At 43.9% G+C, this 17,500-nt stretch overlaps 2 protein-coding genes across 2 annotated transcripts in view; both read right to left on the reverse strand.

Moving 5' to 3' along the window:
- The window catches only part of LOC120033239 (solute carrier family 2, facilitated glucose transporter member 2-like), a 10,274-nt gene extending 333 nt beyond the window's left edge, over positions 1-9,941 (reverse strand). Inside the window, exons 1-6 of the mRNA XM_038979519.1 lie at positions 9,761-9,941; positions 4,782-4,877; positions 4,507-4,706; positions 4,230-4,354; positions 2,881-2,996; positions 1,503-1,665 (exon numbers count right to left, since the gene is read on the reverse strand). Coding sequence (XP_038835447.1) covers positions 1,503-1,665; positions 2,881-2,996; positions 4,230-4,354; positions 4,507-4,706; positions 4,782-4,877; positions 9,761-9,775 — 715 coding nt within the window. The 5' untranslated portion in view covers positions 9,776-9,941. The remainder of the gene's footprint in view (positions 1-1,502; positions 1,666-2,880; positions 2,997-4,229; positions 4,355-4,506; positions 4,707-4,781; positions 4,878-9,760) is intronic.
- Positions 9,942-10,422: 481 nt separating this feature from the next.
- LOC120033564 (traf2 and NCK-interacting protein kinase-like) overlaps positions 10,423-17,500 on the reverse strand; it is a 53,943-nt gene continuing 46,865 nt past the window's right edge. The window contains exons 25-32 of the mRNA XM_038979964.1: positions 17,183-17,359; positions 16,437-16,580; positions 16,069-16,203; positions 13,632-13,732; positions 13,297-13,446; positions 13,060-13,219; positions 12,460-12,599; positions 10,423-12,236 (exon numbers count right to left, since the gene is read on the reverse strand). Coding sequence (XP_038835892.1) covers positions 12,153-12,236; positions 12,460-12,599; positions 13,060-13,219; positions 13,297-13,446; positions 13,632-13,732; positions 16,069-16,203; positions 16,437-16,580; positions 17,183-17,359 — 1,091 coding nt within the window. The 3' untranslated portion in view covers positions 10,423-12,152. The remainder of the gene's footprint in view (positions 12,237-12,459; positions 12,600-13,059; positions 13,220-13,296; positions 13,447-13,631; positions 13,733-16,068; positions 16,204-16,436; positions 16,581-17,182; positions 17,360-17,500) is intronic.

Consider the following 17,500-nt stretch of genomic DNA (forward strand, 5'->3'; position numbering starts at 1 on the left):
TCTTCTACATCGTAGAATAATAGAGAAGACATCAAAACTATGAAATAACATGTAGTAGCCACAAAAGTTTTAAACAAATCCAAATATATTTTAGATTTTAGATTCTTCAAAGTAGCCACCCTTTGCCTTGATGACAGCTTTGCACACTCTTTGTACTCTCTCAACTAGCTTCACCTGGAATGCTTTTCCAACAGTCTTTTCCAACAGGAGTTCCCACATATGCTGAGCACTTGTTGGCTGCTTTTTCTTCACTCTGCGGTCCAACTCATCCCAAACCATCTCAATTGGGTTGATGTCAGGGGATTGGGGAGGCCAGGTCATCTGATGCAGCACTTCATCACTCTCCTACTTGGTCAAATAGTTCTTACACAGCCTGGAGGTGTGTTGGGTCATTGTCCTGTTGAAAAACAAATGATAGTCCCACTAAGTGCAAACCAGATGGGATGGCGTTTCACTGCAGAATGCTGTGGTAGCCATGCTGGTGAAGTGTGCCTTGAATTCTAAATGAATCACAGACAGTGTCACCAGCAAAGCACCCCCACACCTCCTCCTCCATGCTTCACAGTGGGAAGTACACATGCGGAGATCATCCATTCACCTACTCTGCGTCTCACAAAGACACGGCGGTTGGAACCAAAAATCTAATGTCCATTGCTCGTGTTTCTTGTCCCAAGCAAGTCTCTTCTTCTTATTGGTGTCCTTTAGTAGTGGTTTGCAGCAATTTGACCACAAAGGCCTGATTCACGCAGTCTCCTCTGAACAGTTGATGTTGAGATGTGTCTGTTACTTGAACTCAGTAAGGCATTTATTTGGGCTGCAATTTCTGAGGCTGGTAACAAATGAACTTATCCTCTGCAGCAGATGTAACTCTGGATCTTCCTTTCCTGTGGCGGTCCTCATGAGAGCCAGTTTCATCATAGCGTTTGATGGTTTTTGCGACTGCACTTGAGGAAACTTTCAAAGTTCTTGAAATTTTCCGTATTGACTGACCTTCATGTCTTAAAGTAATGATGGACTGTCATTTCTCATTGCTTATTTGAGCTGTTCTTGCCATGATATGGACTTTATATTTTACCAAATAGGGCTATCTTCTGTATACCACCCCTACCTTGTCACAACACAACTGATTGGCTCAAACGCACTAACAAGGAAAGAAATTCCACAAATTAACTTTTAACAAGGCAGACTTGTTAATTGAAATGCATTCCAGGTGACTACCTCATGAAGCTGGTTGAGAGAATGCCAAAAGTGTGGAAAGCTGTCATGAAGGCAAAGGGTGGCTACTTTGAAGAATCTCAAAGTAGCCAATCTCTTTGTTTAACCCTTTTTTGGTTGCTACATGATTCCATATGTGTTATTTCATAGTTTTGATGTCTTCACTATTATTATACAATGTAGAAAATAGTACAAATAAAGAAAAAGCCTTGAATGAGTAGGTGTGTCCAAACTTTTGACTGGTACTGTATTTTCTAAGAGAGAGCTGAGATGTCTACAGTACATACTCTTCTTGGCCTCCTCCACCATGCCTCTCTTGATGTAGAGGTATCTGGGACTCTCAGGACACAGTGGCAACAGTAGAGACTGTAGCACAGCAGGAGCTCCAGACAGACCCAGCAGCAGCGGCCAGTAGTAGTCATTACCCAGGAGGAACTCTAGACCTAGCACCTGGGGGGCAGGGGGACAGAGATTAGGGACGGACACAGAGAGAGACAGGGGAACAGAGATTAGGGACGAACACAGAGAGAGTCAGGGGGACAGAGATTAGAGACAAACACAGAGAGAGACAGGGGAACAGAGATTAGGGACGAACACAGAGAGAGTCAGGGGGACAGAGATTAGAGACGGACACAGAGAGAGACAGGGGGACAGAGATTAGGGACAAACACAGAGAGAGACAGGGGGACAGAAATTAGGGACGGACACAGAGAGAGACAGGGGGACAGAGATTAGGGACAAACACAGAGAGAGACAGGGGGACAGAAATTAGGGACGGACACAGAGAGAGACAGGGGGACAGAGATTAGGGACGGACACAGAGAGAGACAGGGGGACAGAGATTAGGGACGGACACAGAGCGAGACAGGGGGACAGAGATTAGGGACGGACACAGAGAGAGACAGGGGGACAGAGATTAGGGACGGACACAGAGAGAGACAGGGGGACAGAGATTAGGGACTAACACAGACAGAGACAGGGGGACAGAGATTAGGAACGGACAAAGAGAGAGACAGGGGGATAGAGATTAGATGACAGAAAGAGACAGGGGGATAGAGATTAAAGGACAGACATTGACAGGAGGATAGAGATTAAAGGACAGACATTGACAGGAGGATAGAGGTTAAAGGACAGTCAGTGACAGGGGGATAGAGGTTAAAGGACAGACATTGACAGGGGGATAGAGATTAGAGGACAGACATTGACAGGGGGATAGAGATTAGAGGACAGACATTGACAGGAGGATAGAGATTAAAGGACATACATTGACAGGAGGATAGAGGTTAAAGGACAGACATTGACAGGAGGATAGAGGTTAAAGGACAGTCAGTGACAGGGGGATAGAGGTTAAAGGACAGACATTGACAGGAGGATAGAGGTTAAAGGACAGTCAGTGACAGGAGGATAGAGGTTAAAGGACAGTCAGTGACAGGGGGATAGAGGTTAAAGGACAGTCAGTGACAGGAGGATAGAGGTTAAAGGACAGTCAGTGACAGGGGGATAGAGGTTAAAGGACAGACATTGACAGGGGGATAGAGGTTAAAGGACATACATTGACAGGAGGATAGAGGTTAAAGGACAGACATTGACAGGAGGATAGAGGTTAAAGGACAGTCAGTGACAGGGGGATAGAGATTAGAGGACAGACAGTGTGTGTGGTCTTACCTGACTCAGTAATATACCAGTAACAATAGCCAGTTGATGTAAGGTTCCCAGAGCTCCTCTGTAGGCCATGGGAGCTATCTCCCCTATATACATAGGAACTAATCCTGAGGACAGACCTGAGAGAGAGAGAGAGAGAGAGAGAGAGAGAGAGAGAGAGAGAGAGAGAGAGAGAGAGAGAGAGAGAGAGAGAGAGAAGGTGAGAGAGAAGGAGAGAGAGAGAGAGAGAGAGTGAGAGAGAGAGAGAGAGAGAGAGAGAGAAGGAGAGAGAGAGGGAGAAGGGGAGAGAGAGAGAGAAGGAGAGAGAGAGGGAGAAGGGGAGAGAGAGGGAGAAGGGGAGAGAGAGGTAAACATAAAACACAAGAAATTGCACGCAGAGCAGAATTAGGCCGATACCTGCTAATTATCAAAATCCAGAAAATATCCATTCAATTCTACAACCACCTAAAAGGAAATGATTCCCAAACCTTCCATAACAAAGCCATCCCCTACAGAGAGATGAACCTGGAGAAGAGTCCCTTAAGCAAGCTGGTCCTGGGGCTCTGTTCACAAACAGACCCCACAGAGCCCCAGGACAGCAACACAATTAGACCCAACCAAATCAAGAGTAAACAAAAAGATAATTACTTGACACATTGGAAAGACTTAACAAAAAAACTAAGCAAACTAGAATGCTATTTGGCCCTAAACAGAGAGCACACAGTGGCAGAATACCTGACCACTGTGACTGACCCAAACCTAAGGTAAGCTTTGAGTATGTACAGACTCAGTGAACATAGCCTTGCTTTTGAGAAATGTTGCCTTAGGCAAACCTGGCTCTCAAGAGAAGACAGGCTATGTGCACACTGCCCACAAAATGAGGTGGAAACTGAGCTGCACTTCCTAACATCCTGCCCAATGTGATGTGTGCAATCACAGCAGCAAGATTTGTGACCTGCTGTCACAAGAAAAGGGCAACCAGTGAAGAACAAACACCATTGTAAATACAACCCATATTTATGTTTATTTATTTTCCTTTTTGTACTTTAACTATTTGCACGTAATATGACATTTGAAATGTCTTTATTATTTTGGAACTTTTGTGAGTGTAGTGTTTACTGTTCATTTTTATTGTATTTTTCACTTTTGTTTATTATCTACTTCACTTGCTTTGGCAATGTTAACATATGTTTCCCATGCCAATAAAGCCCTTGAATTGAATTGAGAGTGAGAGAGAGATGGAGGGGGGAGAAGAGAGCGTCAGTACCAGCCTTGTTCACACTTGTAGTGATAAGAATGTAGTGGACAGAGCTGGGCCAAACACTTCCTTCCTGATGTGCTGTAGTGTGTGACTTCATGTATTGATTACTCACCACAGTAGAATCCCATGACACATCGTCCAGCGATGACCATGACGTGGGGTTTCCACATCTTAGCCATCACCATCAGTAGTCCTGCTATTACTGCTAACACATTCACCATCAACATGCCCTTCACCCTGCACAGACAGCATAGGCATTAGCTCAGTGGGCTAACACAGTCTTGTGGCATACAGACGACCCGACTTCAAACCCTGTCAGTCACACAAGCGCGTTCAGTTTCGTCTTGAGACAGATAGAGGAAGAGGGAGGTTCGGATGCTCACACACACCTTCCTCTCAGGTCTCCAATGAAGCCCACCAGGAAGGACGACACCACGCCCCCGATGGAGAAGATCGACACAGACAGAGACCAATACATGACCACAGAGGGATGCACTTCCTGCTTTTCTGTCCCTGTACCGTTCTCTGATAGGAGGAGAGGCTCCTCAGGGAGCACCCCCAGGGACCGCCCATAATGCTGCTCGATCACCTAGGAAACAAAGTAAAGGTTTATAATAGTACTTGCTGTTTACTCATTACTAAAATAAACAGTGTGTGTGTGTACCTTCTGTGGCGCATTGATGACGCCCAGGCTGTATCCGTACTGTAGAGAACCCAAGACTGCTGAAAACACTGCTAGGGCTAGAGTGCCTGTCAGCTGCTGTAGGACACACAAATATGAAAAGGTGCCTGTAATGCGCTGAGCTAGTGTGCAGGGAACCAGTTCAATGCACCATGCAGTCCCACCTGCTGTAAAATACTGATTATAACAGAGCAACAGAACATCTTCACATTACTCAGTGTTACTGTTTCCTGATTCAACTAATCAAGGGCTTGATATTTAGGTGACTAGTTGAATTAGGTGTGTGACACATGCTGTTAATAAAAATATATGGACATTTCTGCTCTGTCCAAAATTACAACCGACTGACTGCAGCATTACCGCAAAAATGGAGGAGGCAAGTGGAAAGGTAGGGAGAAGGTAGGGAACTTGTTTGTTGGCCCTGCATTAAAGACCAAAATTGGAAACAAAAAAAAATGTAATGAATACAAAAATACAGTTGAAGTTGGACGTTTACATACACTTAGGTTGGAGTCATTAAAACAAATTGTTCAACCACTCCACAAATGTCTTGTTAACAAACTATAGTTTTGGCAAGTCGGTTTGGGACATCTACTCTGTGCATGACACAAGTCATTTTTCCAACAATTGTTTACAGACAGATTATTTCACTTATAATTCACTGTATCACAATTCCAGTGGGTCAGAAGTTTACATACACTAAGTTGACTGTGCCTTTAAACAGCTTGGAAAATTCCAGAAAATGATGTCATGGCTTTAGAAGCTTCTGATAGGCTAATTGACATAATTTGAGTCAATTGGAGGTGTACCTGTGGATGTATTTCAAGGCCTACCTTCAAACTCAGTGCCTCTTTGCTTGACATCATGGGAAAATCAAAATAAATCACCCAAGACCTAAAAAGAAATTGTAGACCTCCACAAGTCTGGTTCATCCTTGGGAGAAGTTTCCAAACGCCTGAAGGTACCACGTTCATCTGTACAAACAATAGTATGCAAGTATAAACACCATGGGACCACGCAGCCGTCATACCGCTCAGGAAGGAGACGCATTCTGTCTCCTAGAAATGAACGTACTTTGGTGCGAAAAATGCAAATCTATCCCAGAACAACAGCAAAGGACCTTGTGAAGATGCTGGAGGAAACAGGTACAAAAGTATCTATATCCACGGTAAAACGAGTCCTATATCAACATAACCTGAAAGGCCACTCAGCAAGGAAGAAGCCACTGCTCAAAAACTGTCATAAAAAAGCCAGACTAAGGTTTGCAACTACACATGGGGACAAAGATTGTACTTTTTGAACAAATGTCCTCTGGTCTGATAAAACAAAAATAGAACTGTTTGGCCATAATGACCATCGTTATGTTTGGAGGAAAAAGGGGAGGCTTGCAAGCCGAAGAACACCATCCCAACCGTGAAGCACGGGGTGGCAGCATCATGTTGTGGGGGTGCTTTGCTGCAGGAGGGACTGGTGCACTTCACAAAATAGATGGCATCATGAGGAATGAAAATTATGTGGATATATTGAAGCAACATCTCAAGACATCAGTCAGGAAGTTAAAGCTTGGTCGCAAATGGGTCTTCCAAATGGACAATGACCCCAAGCATACTTCCAAAGTTGTGGCAAAATGGCTTAAGGACAACAAAGTCAAGGTATTGGAGTGGCCATCACAAAGCCCTGACCTCAATCCTATAGAACATTTGTGGGCAGAACTGAAAAAGCGTGTGCGAGCAGGGAGGCCTAGAAACCTGACTCAGTTACACCAGCTCTGTCAGGAGGAATGGGCCAAAATTCACCCAACCTATTGTGGGAAGCTTGTGGAAGGCTACCCGAAACGTTTGACCCAAGTTAAACAATTTAAAGGCAATGCTACTAAATACTAATTGAGTGTATGTAAACTTCTGGCCCACTGGGAATGTGATGAAAGAAATAAAAGCTGAAATAAATCACTCTCTCTACTATTATTCTGACATTTCACATTCTTAAAATGAAGTGGTGATCCTAACTGACTTTAGACAGGGAATTTTTATTAGGATTAAATGTCAGGAATTATGACAAACTGAGTTTAAATGTATTTGGCTAAGGTGTATGTAAACATCCGACTTCAACTGTACATCAGTTTTACTTGAGGACCAAAATGTTGACCGCGGCTCCATACAGGTTGCAAAATAGTTGGATGTACCAATTCCATGGCACATGGTCTATGAACTGAGACACAAAACGTAGAGTTTTTCCATTTAAATGATAATCGAAAATTCTTGCAACCAGTAGAATGTTATATATATTGGGATACGACCATCCCAGCTCTGCAGATTTTACTGCGAAGAGACAGAATCATTATCTCACTTGTTCTTGTACTGCCCATACTGTATGTAGCTTGTTTTTGGTCGCAGATTCAGGAATGGCTAAACAATTGCTACATTTACTTGGAGCTAACTCTGCAAATAGCACTGCTGGGTGATTTGATAAGTCATAGTCAATCGATCAATAATATAATAATACTCTTATCAAAAGTGTTTATCTTTCATTTACAATCTGTAGAAACTATGAGAATAGAAAGGTTCAGAGCTTTTGTGAAACATCACACAGCGGAAAATCTACGGCAGCTAGAAATCCAAACTGGATGTTCTTCAGAGATAGATGGGAGGGGTTGAGGGTACTGTATCTGAAGGCTGGGACTAAAAACAAAAGATAACTAATGTAAAATATACTGTCTGTGAAATGTATGTAGTATAGAAGTAGAAGCCTAAGTGTTCCATTAGTTTACTCCAATTAGGGGAGGGGTGGTAGGGTTAGGGGAAAATAATAAAGGAAAATATATTTTGAAAATATATATTTGCAAAAAATATATACAGTGGGGAGAACAAGTATTTGATACACTGCCGATTTTGCAGGTTTTCCTACTTACAAAGCATGTAGAGGTCTGTAATTTTTATCATAGGTACACTTCAACTGTGAGAATCTAAAACAAATCTAAAACAAAAATCCAGAAAATCACATTGTATGATTTTTAAGTAATTAATTTGCATTTTATTGCATGACATAAGTATTTGATACATCAGAAAAGCAGAACTTAATATTTGGTACAGAAACCTTTGTTTGCAATTACAGAGATCATACGTTTCCTGTAGTTCTTGACCAGGTTTGCACACACTGCAGCAGGGATTTTGGCCCACTCCTCCATACAGACCTTCTCCAGATCCTTCAGGTTTCGGGGCTGTCACTGGGCAATACGGACTTTCAGCTCCCTCCAAAGATTTTCTATTGGGTTCAGGTCTGGAGACTGGCTAGGCCACTCCAGGACCTTGAGATGCTTCTTATACAGGTAACTCCTTAGTTGCCCTGGCTGTGTGTTTCGGGTCGTTGTCATGCTGGAAGACCCAGCCACGACCCATCTTCAATGCTCTTACTGAGGGAAGGAGGTTGTTGGCCAAGATCTCGCGATATATGGCCCCATCCATCCTCCCCTCAATACGGTGCAGTCGTCCTGTCCCCTTTGCAGAAAAGCATCCCCAAAGAATTATGTTTCCACCTCCATGCTTCACGGTTGGGATGGTGTTCTTGGGGTTGTACTCATCCTTCGTCTTCTTCCAAACACGGCGAGTGGAGTTTAGACCAAAAAGCTCTATTTTGTCTCATCAGACCACATGACCTCCTCCCATTTCTCCTCTGGATCATCCAGATGGTCATTGGCAAACTTCAGACGGGCCTGGACATGCGCTGGCTTGAGCAGGGGGACCTTGCGTGCGCTGCAGGATTTTAATCCATGACGGCGTAGTGTGTTACTAATGGTTTTCTTTGAGACTGTGGTCCCAGCTCTCTTCAGGTCATTGACCAGGTCCTGCCGTGTAGCTCTGGGCTGATCCCTCACCTTCCTCATGATCATTGATGCCCCACGAGGTGAGATCTTGCATGGAGCCCCAGACCGAGGGTGATTGACCGTCATCTTGAACTTCTTCCATTTTCTAATAATTGCGCCAACAGTTGTTGCCTTCTCACCAAGCTGCTTGCCTATTGTCCTGTAGCCCATCCCAGCCTTGTGTAGGTCTACAATTTTGTCCCTGATGTCCTTACACAGCTCTCTGGTCTTGGCCATTGTGGAGAGGTTGGAATCTGTTTGATTGAGTGTGTGGACAGGTGTCTTTTGTACAGGTAACGAGTTCAAACAGGTGCAGTTAATACAGGTAATGAGTGGAGAACAGGAGGGCTTCTTAAAGAAAAACTAACAGGTCTGTGAGAGCTGGAATTCTTACTGGTTGGTAGGTGATCAAATACTTATGTCATGCAATAAAATGCAAATTAATTACTTAAAAATCATACAATGTGATTTTCTGGATTTTTGTTTTAGATTCCGTCTCTCATAGTTGAAGTGTACCTATGATAAAAATTACAGACCTCTACATGCTTTGTAAGTAGGAAAACCTGCAAAATCGGCAGTGTATCAAATACTTGTTCTCCCCACTGTATATGGGGGATTGGAAATGATGCAGACAATTACAATGATAGAAGCTACAATCTGTCTGTAATATTAAAGCTGCTCTGCCCCCTAACAAAGTCATAAAGGTGTGTCAATGATGGAATTAAACACATACTGCTTGCTGCTGTTCCTGTTTACAGATGTGTTTCTGTCAGAACTAAAAAAACAGATAGATCACTGATATAACCAGCTCTCTCATGCCATCAACAAATGAACTGTCAAATCAATGGTACTCTCCCTCGATTTAATCATGACACACGATGCACACACGATGCACACACACACTCTCACACATACACACACTCATGTCCTTGTGTGCAGCTACAGAGCATCGGTCAGTCAGTATTGAACAGTAGGAACTTTTACTATATTATAAAACCAACAGCTTGGCTCCAACGTTTGTTTAGTAAATGGATTAGATACCTCAAAACGAGCGTGTGTGTGTGTGAGAGCTAGAGTGTGTAAAAGTGTACGGAGATCTTACCTTTCCCGACTCCATGACAGGGTTCAGAGTCTTCGCACCAGCTCCAACAACACGACCTGATCACACACACACACAGCAGGGTAATCATCAATCGCTGGGATCACGCTGTGTCCATGCACTCATCTCCACATACACACGGCAGGGGACAGAAAGACACACCGGAGCACAGCACCTCTCTATCTGTACACCTTACTGTTGGCCGTTTATCATTCATGTCATTAACATCATTAACATCACACATGGTGCCTAACACACTGTCTTAGGCTGTGTTTGTCACCCTGTTTTCATGGTGGTTAAACTCAAACTCTGTGATAGTGAACACACACACGTACACAGTCTCTGGGCTGGTGTCCACTGTTCACACACACCCTGGTCATCCTGAGCTCAGCACATTGGCTCTAAATGAGGGGGAAGGTATAACACACACACACACACACACACAGGGAGGGACAGTATTAGGTAGAGTTAATGATATACCTTCTACAGGGACAAAGTCTGAGGGTCGGTGGCCTCAGCTGATAACTTACACTGCAACCCCTACACACACACACACACACACAGAATCTAAACAAAAATACGTTTTTAAAAAACGGAATAATGTTCTAGTATCATTTATTTTTCTGTTTTACAAAACATAGAAACCAAAACATTAGTGATGAGTTTGTCGTTCAGAAACAAAGAGGTCTAGAGTTTTTCTTTTAAAGACAGAGTCCAACAGTAGTGATCAGCAGTCTGTTCACCAGATAGAGAGAGTGATACACCCAACACCTCTCTCACACACACACACACACACACACACACACACACACACACACACACACACACACACACACACACACACACACACACACACACACACACACACTAGTTCAATCAGCACAGCTCTTTATTGCTAACATTCCTAAAAGCAACCTGCCTCCATAACAGTAATTTAAGCATGACATTTAAATGAGCTGGAAGTTTAATTTCCGGACAAAAGTGTCGCCCCTACACTTGTTTGTAATTTGAGGGAGTGGGTCTCGGTGAATGTAATGTTTTTTGGATGAATGTGTTTGTAGTCACATATGCATCCATGACCCACTCACACCTTACAGAACCGTTGCATTCTGGGTAATGGAGTTCTACAGCATTTCATTAAGGACAACAGCTTCAGATGTTCTCGTCTTTGTTTTCAGAAATGCTAATGTATATCATAAAAGCTCTTAAACATTATTATTTTTTTTTATAAATTAAGTTGTTTACGATGAAATTATCTAGTTTAATCTAAGGACAAGATGCTACCAAAGTGTTCAAATAAAATGGTAAAGCAACAGAAAAGCGTGAACAAAACAACGGTAGATAAATCAGTTGGCTTCATCATGCTAGGCACTGTACAAACAGGAAGGAGTCACAATCAGGTGGGACACAGCTTTACACAATCATTCTTTACACACAGAGACAGATAAGACAGACAGACACAGAGTGGTTAATTCTCAGACAATTCTCAAATGATTCTCAGTTGAATTAGGTTTTTCTCTGGCATTTCAGCATAAAATAAAACACACAAACTGAACGACAGAAACTAGCCGTGTGCTGTGCAAGTTATCAAGCTCTTAAACATTACAATTCAAAAGTCATTTTAAAGTACCGAAATAGACAAGAAACAAAACTTGAACAATGTGTTATTTAAAAGACAGAATGAAAGCATATTTCTAGTAAACAGCAGAATGTTATTATTTTATTTATTTTATAACATTACAGTTTATCTGATGCAGCACCTTGAGAATTGAAAGACTTCAGAGTGGAGAGAGGGATGGGAGGAGAAGAGGAAAGGAGGAATGGAGAAGAGGAGGGAGACAGAGGCTGTGATTTTGTTTTAAAGGGACATAGCTGATATTTTAGAGAAGAGGGGTGGAGTGGTCGAGAGAGAGAGGGGAAGTGAAAGGTGAAGGGGAGGAGAGAAAGAAAGATTAGGATCCGGAAGTACCGGTTCATCTCCACAGACGGTAGTCGAGATCTTGGAAAACCGGGAAACCAGCGCCTCCGTTGATCCAAACACTCCTCTACCTTCAGACTCCTCTTCTTAATAGTCATGTATCTTTTTATTATTTTAATCTTTATAGTCCATTAAGTCTGTTACAGTGTTGTAGTCTCTCAGTGTTTCAATGTCTTCAAGTTTGATTTTCTCAGAGCTTGATTCATTTACAATTCAATTCTTTCACACTGATTTGATATTTGATTCTCTCAGCGTTCGATTGATTCAGTGTTGGACTCCTATTTTTCAATTCACTTGTTTGATTCAGGGTGCGATTTGATTCTCTTGGACCATTGTTTTAATTGGCTTATGAAATTAGCTTTGGCCCGTGATGGACAGCTGAGCAGGCCAATGGGAAGACAGTGGGAGGAGTTAGTTTCACCAGTTCATCATGGAGCTACGGTTGAGAGTCATGAAGAAGACCTGACTGCTGCCTCCAGACCTCACCGACGCAAAGAACACCTAGACATACACACACACACACACACACACACACACACACACACACACACACACACACACACACACACACACACACACACACACACACACACACACACACACACACACACACACACACACACACACACACACACACACACACACACAAACAGCATTAGAAGACATGATTGTTGCAGGCAATAGAGAATATGAATGTGTGTGTGTGTGCGCTCATGTTGTTTACCTTGTCATTCCTCTCACACAGGAACTTGAGTCTCTGGGCTCTCTTGTGCATGAAGACCCCGTCCAGGTGTCCTGTCTCCACAGACCTGATCTCTATGGCCTTCTCCCCCCAGCCCATGATCTGGCTAGAGTGGATATAGGCTGGAGGAGCAAGGATAGAAAGAGAGAGGGAAAGAAACAGAAAGAGAGAGAAAAAGAGACAAAGAGAGAGAGAGAAAGAGAGAGAGATAAAGAGATACAGAGAGAGAGAGAAAGAGAGAGAGATAAAGAGAGAAAGAGAGAGAGATAGAGATAAAGAGAGAGAGATAAAGAGAGAAAGAGAGAGAGATAGAGATAAAGAGAGAGAGATAAAGAGAGAAAGAGAGAGATAAAGAGGGAAAGAAACAGAAGGAGAGAGCATGAGACAGAAAGAACACAAGAGAGTTGAGATTGAATCTGATTAAACTTTACACGAACCTAAACAAGTTCCCACAGGCCTAAAACAAAGCTGAGCTCACACACACACCCAAACACCCACACCCACACACCAACACACACACACCCAAACACCCACACCACACTCACCAACACACACACACCCAAACACCCACACCACACTCACCAACAGAAGTAGGCATCTCTCCCCACTGCAGCACGACGTCTTTAGTGATGCGTCCGTAGGTATTGACGTACACTCCCTCATCTTCATAACACAACAACATCTCCATCCCGTCTGTCTTAGGAAGAATCACGATGGCATGGGGAGTCACCTGGGTCTGAATCTATAGACAGACAGAGAGATAATGGTTATATACTGGCTATATCCCTGCACTACATATCACACCACACACAGACTTACGTGTGAGGGGACGTAGATGTCGTAAGGGTTGCCAGAGTCGACGTCGATGACATGGAAGCCCAGGCTGGAGCCGTAGATGACCTTTAACCTCTGCCCCTCCTCCACCGTCAGGTCAACCAGCTGAGGGCGGTGCTGCAGGTCAGTGAACGACTAAGAGGTGGGGGGAGAGAGAGAGAGGTGTTACTATTGACCTCAGAGTAACTAGTATCAAACAACGTGACAAACCCCATAGTATTGTCACAGACAACGGTGCAACATTTCTCTCAAGGAGTCCCTGTACTTCCAAGATGTCTACCTAACTACAACATCACATCTCAACCCGGTGTGTGAGTTACCTTGAAGGCCATGAACTTGTGGTAGGGTTTGGGGGCCCAGGCATAGATCTCCACTGCGTTCTTCTGAGCGATCACCAGGAACTTGATCCTCTCGTACTTTACTGGAAACAACACACACAGAAGAGAGTCAACAACACACACAGGAGAGAGTCAACAACACACACAGGAGAGAGTCAACAACACACACAGAAGAGAGTCAACAACACACACAGAAGAGAGTCAATAACACACACAGGAGAGAGTCAACAACACACACAGGAGAGAGTCAATAACACACACACAAGAGAGTCAACAACACACACAGAAGAGAGTCAATAACACACACAGGAGAGAGTCAATAACACACACAGGAGAGAGTCAATAACACACACACAAGAGAGTCAATAACACACACAGGAGAGAGTCAATAACACACACACAAGAGAGTCAATAACACACACAGAAGAGAGTCAATAACACACACAGGAGAGAGTCAATAACACACACAGGAGAGAGTCAATAACACACACACAAGAGAGTCAATAACACACACAGGAGAGAGTCAATAACACACACAGGAGAGAGTCAATAACACACACACAGAAGAGAGTCAATAACACACACAGGAGAGAGTCAACAACACACACAGAAGAGAGTCAACAACACACACAGGAGAGAGTCAACAACACACACAGAAGAGAGTCAATAACACACACAGAAGAGAGTCAACAACACACACAGAAGAGAGTCAATAACACACACAGGAGAGAGTCAATAACACACACAGAAGAGAGTCAATAACACACACAGAAGAGAGTCAATAACACACACAGAAGAGAGTCAACAACACACACAGGAGAGAGTCAATAACACACACAGAAGAGAGTCAACAACACACACAGGAGAGAGTCAATAACACACACAGAAGAGAGTCAATAACACACACACAAGAGAGTCAATAACACACACAGAAGAGAGTCAACAACACACACAGGAGAGAGTCAATAACACACACAGAAGATAGTCAATAACACACACACAAGAGAGTCAATAACACACACAGAAGAGAGTCAATAACACACACAGGAGAGAGTCAATAACACACACACAAGAGAGTCAATAACACACACAGAAGAGAGTCAATAACACACACAGAAGAGAGTCAATAACACACATAGATGAGAGTCAACAACACACACACAAGAGAGTCAACAACACACACAGGAGAGAGTCAACAACACACACACAAGAGAGTCAACAACACACACAGGAGAGAGTCAATAACACACACAGGAGAGAGTCAATAACACACACAGGAGAGAGTCAATAACACACACAGAAGAGAGTCAATAACACACACACAAGAGAGTCAACAACACACACAGGAGAGAGTCAATAACACACACACAAGAGAGTCAATAACACACACAGGAGAGAGTCAATAACACACACAGGAGAGAGTCAATAACACACACAGGAGAGAGTCAATAACACACACAGGAGAGAGTCAATAACACACACAGAAGAGAGTCAATAACACACACAGAAGAGAGTCAACAACACACACAGAAGAGAGTCAATAACACACACAAGAGAGTCAACAACACACACAGAAGAGAGTCAATAACACACACAGAAGAGAGTCAACAACACACACAGGAGAGAGTCAACAACACACACACAAGAGAGTCAACAACACACACAGAAGAGAGTCAATAACACACACAGAAGAGAGTCAACAACACACACACAAGAGAGTCAATAACACACACAGAAGAGAGTCAATAACACACACAGAAGAGTCAATAACACACACAGAAAAGAGTCAATAACACACACAGAAGAGAGTCAATAACACACACAGAAGAGAGTCAATAATACACATAGATGAGAGTCAACAACACACACAGAAGAGAGTCAATAACACACACACAAGAGAGTCAATAACACACACAGAAGAGAGTCAATAACACACACAGGAGAGAGTCAATAACACACACACAAGAGAGTCAATAACACACACAGAAGAGAGTCAATAACACACACAGAAGAGAGTCAATAACACACATAGATGAGAGTCAACAACACACACACAAGAGAGTCAACAACACACACAGGAGAGAGTCAATAACACACACACAAGAGAGTCAATAACACACACACAAGAGAGTCAACAACACACACAGAAGAGAGTCAATAACACACACAAGAGAGTCAATAACACACACAGGAGAGAGTCAATAACACACACAGAAGAGAGTCAATAACACACACAGAAGAGACGGCAACAAACACAGAATAGATGGCAAAACACACACAAAGGAGGGTCCGTCTCACACACACACACACACACACACACACACACACACACACACACACACACACACACACACACACACACACACACACACACACACAGACACAGACACACAGAGAGAGAGGAGAGAGAGTTCCGTACCGACTTTGTAGTGTACGCAGCCCTCCAGCTCTCCCACAGTGACCCAGCCCTGCTTCTTCTCCACCTCTGGGTCGTTGTGTAATATCCTGTTCCTCAGCCAGGACAGGTAGTACACACGCAGCTTATTCTTCTTCCCTGGGAGGGGGAGAGATGGAGGGAGGGGAGAGAGAGAGGACAGGAGAGAGGAAGAGAGAGAGACAGAGAGAGAGACAGCGACAGAGAGAAAGAGAGAGAGAGAACAGAGATGTCTCTTTATCAGAACAGAGATGTTCTACATGCCTCCAGTTCTTTAACTAACAGAGCAATGTTCTCCCTCTGTGGTCATGTTGCGGTTATGTAATGGTCCTACCACGGTCAGTCGGTAATACCTGATATAGTAACCAGGACATTAAGTCCCTCCAGGACATCCATCTGTAGGAAGCGTCTCCTGGTTATTAGGTTATAGACCTTCCCCTGACCGCTACGGTCAAGCAACATCAAACCATTCTCTGTCCCCACCAGCAGGTTCACACCTAGAGAGACAGAGAGAGAGAGAGGAGAGAGTTTCAAAGAGACAGAGAGAGAGAGAGGGGAGAGAGAGAGAGATGGGAGAGAGAGGGGAGAGAGAGAGAGAGATGGGAGAGAGAGGGGAGAGAGGAGAGAGAGAGAGAGATGAGAGAGAGAGAGGGGAGAGAGAGAGAGATGGGAGAGAGAGGGGAGAGAGAGAGAGAGAGAGAGAGAGAGAGAGAGAGATGGGATAGAGAGAGATGGGGGAGAGAGATGGGATAGAGAGAGAGAGAGGGGAGAGAGAGAGAGAGAGAGAGAGAGAGAGAGAGAGAGAGAGAGAGAGAGAGAGAGAGAGAGAGAGATGAGAGAGAGAGAGAGAGAGAGAGAGAGAGAGAGAGAGAGAGGGGGGGGGGGGGAGAGAGAGAGAGGGGAGAGAGAGAGAGAGGGGAGAGTTTCAAAGAGACAGAGAGAGGGAAAAGAGCGAGACAGAGATGGATTATTCATCGTCAGTGTGCATGTGGGAATACACACGAGTGAGTTACATAAGTGCATGTGCATTCATGTGTGTGAGAGACTTTGCATGTGTGTATGTGTTCACATGTGTGTGAGAATACCTGGGGTTTCTTACCCCAGAGAGCAGCACACAGTATCTCAGAGTTGAAGCGCTTCTTGTATTTGCGTATCTCAGGCGTGTCACTGTGAGGTCGTATGTTGGTTGGGTTCACGTTGACCACGCTGATCTTTCTGGCCTCGGCTAGTCTGGCCTGCTCCTGCTCCTGATGCAGCAACTCACTGGTGAACAGACCTGAAACCACAGAACAACGTTATAGTATAGTGGAGGCAGGTAGCCCAGAGGGTAGAGCCTTGGGCCATTAACCAAAAGGTCGCTTGTTTGAATCCCTGAGCCGACAAGGTAAAAAATCTGCTGCTGTGCCCTTGAGCAAGG

Source organism: Salvelinus namaycush, chromosome 40 (genome assembly GCF_016432855.1).
Source record: "Salvelinus namaycush isolate Seneca chromosome 40, SaNama_1.0, whole genome shotgun sequence".
Classification (NCBI taxonomy): Eukaryota; Metazoa; Chordata; class Actinopteri; order Salmoniformes; family Salmonidae; genus Salvelinus; species Salvelinus namaycush.